This window comes from Populus alba, chromosome 13 (genome assembly GCF_005239225.2).
Source record: "Populus alba chromosome 13, ASM523922v2, whole genome shotgun sequence".
Lineage (NCBI taxonomy): Eukaryota > Viridiplantae > Streptophyta > Magnoliopsida > Malpighiales > Salicaceae > Populus > Populus alba.
The window spans coordinates 11677642-11685222 of NC_133296.1; the positions used below are offsets into that span (position 1 = coordinate 11677642).

General features: G+C 30.7%; 1 protein-coding gene across 3 annotated transcripts; it reads left to right on the forward strand.

Moving 5' to 3' along the window:
- Nucleotides 1-5511: 5511 nt before the first annotated feature.
- LOC118035492 (eugenol synthase 1) lies at nucleotides 5512-7241 on the forward strand. Of its 3 annotated transcripts, none has more exons than XM_073404142.1 (5): nucleotides 5512-5782; nucleotides 5917-6051; nucleotides 6174-6402; nucleotides 6513-6716; nucleotides 6849-7045. In XM_073404142.1, exons 1-5 carry the CDS (start codon nucleotides 5594-5596, stop codon nucleotides 6878-6880), a joined length of 789 nt encoding a protein of 262 aa, XP_073260243.1. In that variant the 5' UTR covers nucleotides 5512-5593; the 3' UTR covers nucleotides 6881-7045. The 3 variants fall into 3 exon arrangements, with proteins under 3 accessions (XP_073260243.1, XP_073260244.1, XP_034896969.1); XM_073404143.1 differs by having other exon boundaries at nucleotides 5513-5782; nucleotides 6836-7045; XM_035041078.2 differs by having other exon boundaries at nucleotides 5514-5782; nucleotides 6904-7241.
- The last annotated feature ends 340 nt before the right edge of the window (nucleotides 7242-7581 follow it).

Sequence of the window (7581 nt, forward strand, 5' to 3'; positions counted from 1 at the left end):
TCTAGTGACCATCAATATTAACAATTATATTGCTCAAATCTAAGACCATAAAAAAAATAAACCCTTTAATTTAAAATTTTTATAATTGAATCAACTACTAAATAATTAAAAATTATACGCAAGTCATTAATATTTCCATGTCATTTTATCGAGTTCAAGATTCCTTTCCATGTTAGGAACCAGAGAGAGTGAAGGATGGCAGGAAAACAAGAGCAAACACTATACGCAAGTCAACATTTATTAGACCAGAGTAGATGCCTTGGGGACCTCTTAGCAGATCATCCCCACTGTAGGTGAAATTAGAGTCTAGAGTTTTTAGCACTACATTATTTTATTAGGAAGAAGTCATAAAAAGATATTGTATTTATATAATATAATTGTAAATTTTAATTTTACTTCTGATAAATTTTTAGTCGATATTATTCCACAATGTCAAAGCTAAGACAATCATGGCTCTTCTCGAATGAATTATATTTGTGATGGAGTAAGAAATAGTTTAATGAGATGACTGAAAAACAAAAATAATATATTTTTTTCTATTTTTTACGTGTAACAAAAAAAACAAATTGCACACTAGGGCTCCTCAGAAATTGAAAATTCAAAAATGTTTTTTTTGGTAATTTTATTATCAAAAACACTAAAAAAAAATTACTTAACTAAATATATATAAACTGCTTTTTAATCAACACCGTCAATCGTAATTTTAATAAAACATTTATTTTATAATAACAAAAACCACTACTAAAAGTGATTTTATAAAACCTATTATTTACTAACACAATTATATAAGCCATCATCCTCACGAACACTCTCGATAATACTTTAGAGAGTGCTACTTCCTAAATCTTAGTTAATGGTTATCTAAAATTATTGCGTAGGTACTCTTTCCACAGCCAATACCGGAGTTTTAAGAAAGCTTTTTTAGGAGAGTTTTTTTTCTTTTTAGTTTTAAGAGAAAGTTGTGTTGTTCAAAGTTAGCAAATAAAAAAAATATGTTTAGTTTATAAATGTACAATATAATAAGTACATGATTACTTACAATCATAACAAAAATTAACATACTACTATATATATATATATATATGGTGAAGGACTTTGATGTTATTTATTGTGTAAATTGAAAATAGTTGAATAGTAACCATAGGTTGATATGTGGCATTATACTTCAAGAGCTTTTTGGCATTTTTATTGAAATACATGTGTTTTTGTTTATTATAATGAGAGCATAAATATTTGTTTTTTATTTTATTTATTTTAATTTTTTTTCTACTTTGTTTATTAGAATTTTTTTTTTTAAATTAAACATATTACTGATTGATTTACTGATGGACTAATTCCGTCAAAAAGTTCCAAAGAGTTGATAAAAAATTACATGAAATGCCACTTTATATTGCAGATGGAATAAATCCCTTAGAAAATATCAGAGAGTTGGAAAAAGTTACAGTAAATTCCACTAACAACATGTACTCACAGATAGAATTACAAATGGTATTTCATATCAGTGATATTGCATACTCACCACTGGTATTACCAAAAAAATAATGCTAGGAAGTTTTTTTTGTTTGACGTGTTTTGTTCGTCTATAATTTCTTTGGTGATAATATTACCACGAGATGGCCAACTGATGGTCCAATGACAAGAGCGAAAGCGAAACAACTATAAAGGGCCTTAGCGAGTCAAATTGGAATGATTGAAGTTGTGTCGGAGTTAAAAATTAGCAATCAGTTTGAAATTGGTTCAAGGGTGCTTATTTGCCTACAATTGGAACTTGGAGATGAGAAAAGTCTTAAAAGTTCTTTTTTATGTTGAGCTACTTGAATTTGAATTGATAATACAAATAAGTGAAGGAATTGATGTTGTTTACGATCAGAATAGCAGATGAATTTGAACCCAATTTTGAAGTCATCCATTGCAAGTGAAGACAAGACTAATCTAGGTGGATTTCAAGTTCAGAACGTCATCTTTCTAGATTGTCCAACTATGATTGCATTAGACTTTTGTGCAAGAAGTTATAGTCACTTTAAATTTGATCTGATTATGTTTCAATTATGGTCAAAAAATGTGTGCTAGTTAAATTTATCTAGTTACTTTGTCAAATTCTAATTTTTGGGCTTGACTTTTATCATGTTGAATTTTTCTTCTTTTTTTTGTGTTTTTTTGCATGATATTTGTTTATATTAATTTAATTATTTTTTAGTTTTGTTAAATAGATTTTTTTAAAAATATATTTTTAAATAATCATCATGGAATTGCATATGGTATTTTTATTGGTTATATGACAAGCTTCCGGGGGGCAATACTAACAGAATAAAGCGAATAATTTTTTTTTTTAACGTGTTTTTCTTATTAGTAAATTCACTAGTAATAATATTTTTTATTACCAATTGACTTGCCGACAAATAAAAAATTACCAATGAGAGTTTCATCGACGGGGCATTTCTATTTGTGATCATGTCAGTGAGTTAATTGCCGACGGAATAATAATACAAATACAAACAGAAAATTTCCAGTTTCTATTATTTTCACCTTTTAAAAGCATTTGACATCTTGCTAACATCTGGTGTAGCCCTTCCACATCCACAAAATATTCCAGTTTCTATTCTTCACAGTTTGTTCGTGAAGGGTGACACGATGGGGTTTGAACTGGGAGAGGATGACTTGGAGGCTTCTGGGCTATATCCAGACCTGTAATTTAGAACGATCGATCAACTTCTTGATGTTTTTCTCACTAGCGCTCCAGATGCTGCAGCTGCTGCTTTTGAATGAGTTTTATGATCTGTGATTTCCATGTCTTGAATTTTTTTTCTTGTTTGTAACGTCCGCAGAGAGACGGGCATCTAAAAGGTCAGGTTGTGAGGCCGAGCTAGGCCATTATCTCTAATAATCGAAGTCCTTTCTCTACATACCTTGGATGTATTGTCCTTGGAGGGATCTAGTGTGTCACCTTCTCTGTTTCCTGTTACTGAGACTTGTTAGAATTGGCTTTGGTACTGCAATTATTATTGTCGTCTTATCACACGGTTAGGAGTGATTAAATTTGGTTTGGTTTGATTTTTATCTAAAAAAATAAATAAATTGAAATTTAAAAAAAAAAAAAACCGAAATTGGTTCGAACCGGCCGGTTTCGGTTCGGTTTTTTAGGGAAAAAACAGGTTCAAACCAGTTTGGTTCGGTTTTTTCCGGTTTGGCTCGGTTTTGGCTCAATTTTTTCCGGTTTTGGCTCAGTGTTTTTTTGTTTGACTCGGTTTTTTCTGTTTGGCTCCTTTTTTCGGTTTGACTTGGTTTTTTCAGTTCGGTTCGGTTTTAGGCTTATAAAACCGATACCGAACCGAACCAGTCGGTTTTTTTAAAATTTTAATTGGTTTAATCGGTTTTTTTTCACGGTTTGGTTTTTTTGGTTATTTTTTTCTCGGTTTTCTTTTTTTATCGGTTTTTTTGCTCACCACTACACACGACCCTTGAAGTTAATAATCATGTAAGTTTCTAGTGACTCAAAAGTTTGTGGGACTCGAAATTAATAATCTCTAAAAAGCAAACTCAACATCTAACACTATGCCCTCATAAAATCATGATACCTCCTATGAAAATTATTAATGAATCTCACCATAATAGTACAATTTCTAACATTTTTGTGAGCTTTGAAAGTGAAATTGAATACTACAAACCATGGGACCTCCTATGAAAATTATTAATGAATCTCACTATAATACTACAATTTCTGACATTTTTGTCAGCTTTGAAAGTGAAAAGAATATAAGGTGCATTTGTTTTTTGAAAAATAATTTTAAAAAAATTACTTATTAAATTTTTATGTGTTTATTTACCATTAGAAAAGTTGGTCAACAGAAAACAATTTCTGGTCAATGAAAAACACTTTGTAGTAAAAAAAAAATTGGTTTGGTTTCCAAAAAGTATTTTCATTTTTATTTTGGGCGGAAAACACTTTCCGGAAGTTACGAAAAATTTAGAAATGTCATATTATTTGCTGATTATAAGAAATTTGGTTCTCATTTTTATAATTGTTATTTTCTTTTTCCTTATCATTTTTAATTAATTTTTTTATCTATCAAATTTGTTACTCATTCTTTTGATTGTTATTTATTTTATTTGAAATAATTTATGAAATGTTAATTATTATTATTTTAATTTCTTCATCTTTCAATTTTTTTTATTTTTAGATTTGATCTCTATTATTTTGATTATTATTTATTTTATTTGAGATAATTTATGAAATTATTATTTTTTTCAATTTCATTCTCATTCAACTTTTTAATTGGTAAGATTTGTTCCTTATAATTTTAATAAACTTGAAAAAAAATAAAACATTAATAAGTTATTTTTCAGCTCATTTTCCATGACATAACCAACCACTATAAAATATTTTCCAACTTATTTATTATTATACTACCAAACATCATAAAATAATTAATTTTTTAATAATTTAATTTTTTTTTTTTAAATCATTTTTTAGCAAAGAAACCTAATTCAGTATCATTATTGACTTATCATGTTTTATCACATGAAAGTGTCTTTATATTTCTTAGCTTTCCTTGTCATTTTCTCGAGTTCCAGGCTGTGGTCATCTGCCTCAGAACTGTCAGAGGTGCCTTTGTGTATCTGTGGTTCACAAGTGAGCCTTGCACTGGATTGTTGTGGGGAAGTCCAACAAGTAATTGTGATGCTTGTTATTTAGATTTTTAACTTCATCGTCTTCAGCCACTTGATACCACTACCATGTTTCTATAGTTTAGACTCTTTATTAATTAATGTGTATTAAAATGCTTGAATTTGAATAAAAAATTAATTACTTTGGCATTTATATTTTATTTCTTCATATAAAATGAGTTTTGAATTTATTGTTTTTCAGTCATCGTATTTTAGAGTAAATGTAATTTAGTCCTTGACTTAATTTTCTTAATTGAGTCCCTACTTGTCAAATTATAAACTTCATTAAAATTAATCTAATAACTTAAATGTGTTGATGAATAAGGTAAAATAAGGTAAGAGTTAAATGAATTCAAATAGGTATATATGTCCATTATCATACATCTATTATGATAAAAAAAAAAAAATTATCTTCTTTCTTAAAAAAAAAAAAAAAAACTATTTCCTTGCTTTTAACCTAAAAACAATTGAGATAAAATAAAATTAAAAAAAAAAAGAAGGAAAAACAACTCGTAGCAAATATATGGTATTATGGGAATAAAATCTATCCCAAAATAATATTCACTCCTTGAACTTGTTGATAATTATATTGGACTGGATTAATTGGTCATGAATGTGATTATTTATTATGATTACTCTTGATATTATTATGATATGAATGATTTTTTTAACAATAACATTTATTTATTTTGATAATTTTGAAAAAGTTTACTATTTGATAGTTTTATATTTGTTTTTAATGATAACTTAATTGTTAGGGATCACGAGATGATAGTTATTGCAAAATAAAATGACAAAAAAGACTTTGGATCTTTTCAACACAAAATTAATTAAGAGCTGAGGGTGTATGATGACATCAACGCAACCCGAGGTCAGTTTTCTGCTCTATAAATTATCTAGCTAGTTGTGGTTGCTAAGAGAGCAAGCAATGGAGAATGAGAAGAGCAAGATCCTCATATTTGGGGGAACTGGCTACTTAGGCAAGTATATGGTGAAAGCAAGTGTTTCAATGGGCCACAAAACTTACGTATATGCTCGTCCCATCACCACGCAATCTTCTCCTGCTAAAATAGGCATCCGCGAGGAATTCCAAGCCATGGGGGTCACCATTGTTCAAGTATATATTGATTAATATCTAATTGCCCCTTCGTTTTCTAATTTACCAGCACTCATCTTGATTACCCTTCACTCTACATGTACGTGTTCAAAAGAAATGACGATTTATAACTAAACAGTTTTCAAGTGTTGCAGGGAGAATTCGATGAGCAGGAGAAACTTGTATCGGTTCTTCGTCATGTGGATGTAGTAATCTCCACAGTAGCTTATCCTCAGGTTCTCGACCAGCTCAAAATCATAGAAGCCATAAAAGTTGCTGGTAATATAAAGGTATATATATATATATGTATATATATCCTCTTGTTAAAGAAGAACAATCTGGAGAATGTTTATGTGCATGTGTGGTGGGCTAGCTAAGCTTATTCGTGTAATTTTCTGTGCATATATACTAGAGGTTCTTTCCGTCAGACTTTGGAGTTGAAGAGGACAGGGTGACTCCCTTGCCTCCATTTGAAGCTTTCCTTGAGAAGAAGAGGAAGATTAGGAGGGCCACAGTGGAAGCTGGAATCCCTTACACTTTTGTTTCAGCAAATTGCTTTGGTGCATATTTTGTCAATTACTTGCTCCGTCCACGCGAGCAACCTCAAGATATTTCTGTCTATGGATCTGGTGAAGCTAAGGGTACGAAAACATCTATTCCATCCATTCATTATCGTCGTCATTGTGTAAATCAAAATCCAAATTTACTGTACACGTACACCACGTCAGTATCTATATATTATGTTTAACAGCGGTGATAAACTATGAAGAAGATATAGCCATGTACACCATCAAAATAGCTGATGACCCCGAAACATGCAATCGAGTTGTAATCTATCGGCCGCAGAAGAACATTGTAACTCAGCTTGAACTTATTTCCCTTTGGGAGAAGAAGACTGGAAAGACATTTAATAGGATTTACGTCCCTGAGGATGAGATAGTGAAGCTCTCTGAGAGTAAGAAATTTCTGTTGACTCGTTAATTTTTTTTTAATATTTGATATACTTTGGCTTCTTGCCCTTTTCGTTTGATTAATGGGATTCTTCCATTCTGTATGAATTTTTTTTGATCCCAGACTACATTCTCAGGTGATTTCTTTTCACCTTTCAAAAGCATTTGACTTCTTGCTAACATCTGGTGCAGCCCTTCCACATCCACAAAATATTCCGGTTTCAATTCTTCACAGTTTGTTCGTGAAGGGTGTCACGATGGGGTTTGAACTGGGAGAGGATGACTTGGAGGCTTCCGGGCTATATCCAGACCTGGAATTTAGAACGATCGATCAACTTCTTGATATTTTTCTCACTAGCCCTCCAGATGCTGCAGCTGCTGCTTTTGAATGAGTTTTATGATCTGTGATTTCCATGTCTTGAATTTGTTTTCTTGTTTGTAACGTCCGCAGATAGACGGACATCTAAAGGATCAGGTTGTGAGGCCGAGCTAGGCCATTATCTCTAATAATCGAAGTCCTTTCTCTATCACCTTCTGTTTCCTGTTGCTGAGACTTGTTAGAATTGGCTTTGGTACTGCAGTTATTATTGTCGTCTCCAGGACATTATCATCAAGAAGGTGGAACAAAATATAGAGATCTTTGCTAGACTTTAATGGCTCTTTTTTTAATTAGGCATCCAAATTCTCATAAGAATAATACACGAGTGCATAACATTATATTATTATTGCTGCTGCTGCTATATATTTTGGCTGTATTATCTTTATTGATTTTTCTAGTTTAATATTTTTCTAGTTTTGTTATTTAATATTTTTTGTTGATTATTTATTGGGCAATATAAATTGTTTCGGTTTGATATTTTTTATTTATTT

Coding starts and splice junctions, on each gene's coding strand:
- LOC118035492 (XM_035041078.2), top strand. CDS start 5,594: ATGGAGAATGAGAAGAGCAAGATCCTCATATTTGGGGGAACTGGCTAC. Junction 5,783..5,916: donor TGGGGGTCACCATTGTTCAA/GTATATATTGAT, acceptor CAAGTGTTGCAG/GGAGAATTCGATGAGCAGGA. Junction 6,403..6,512: donor TGGATCTGGTGAAGCTAAGG/GTACGAAAACAT, acceptor TATGTTTAACAG/CGGTGATAAACTATGAAGAA.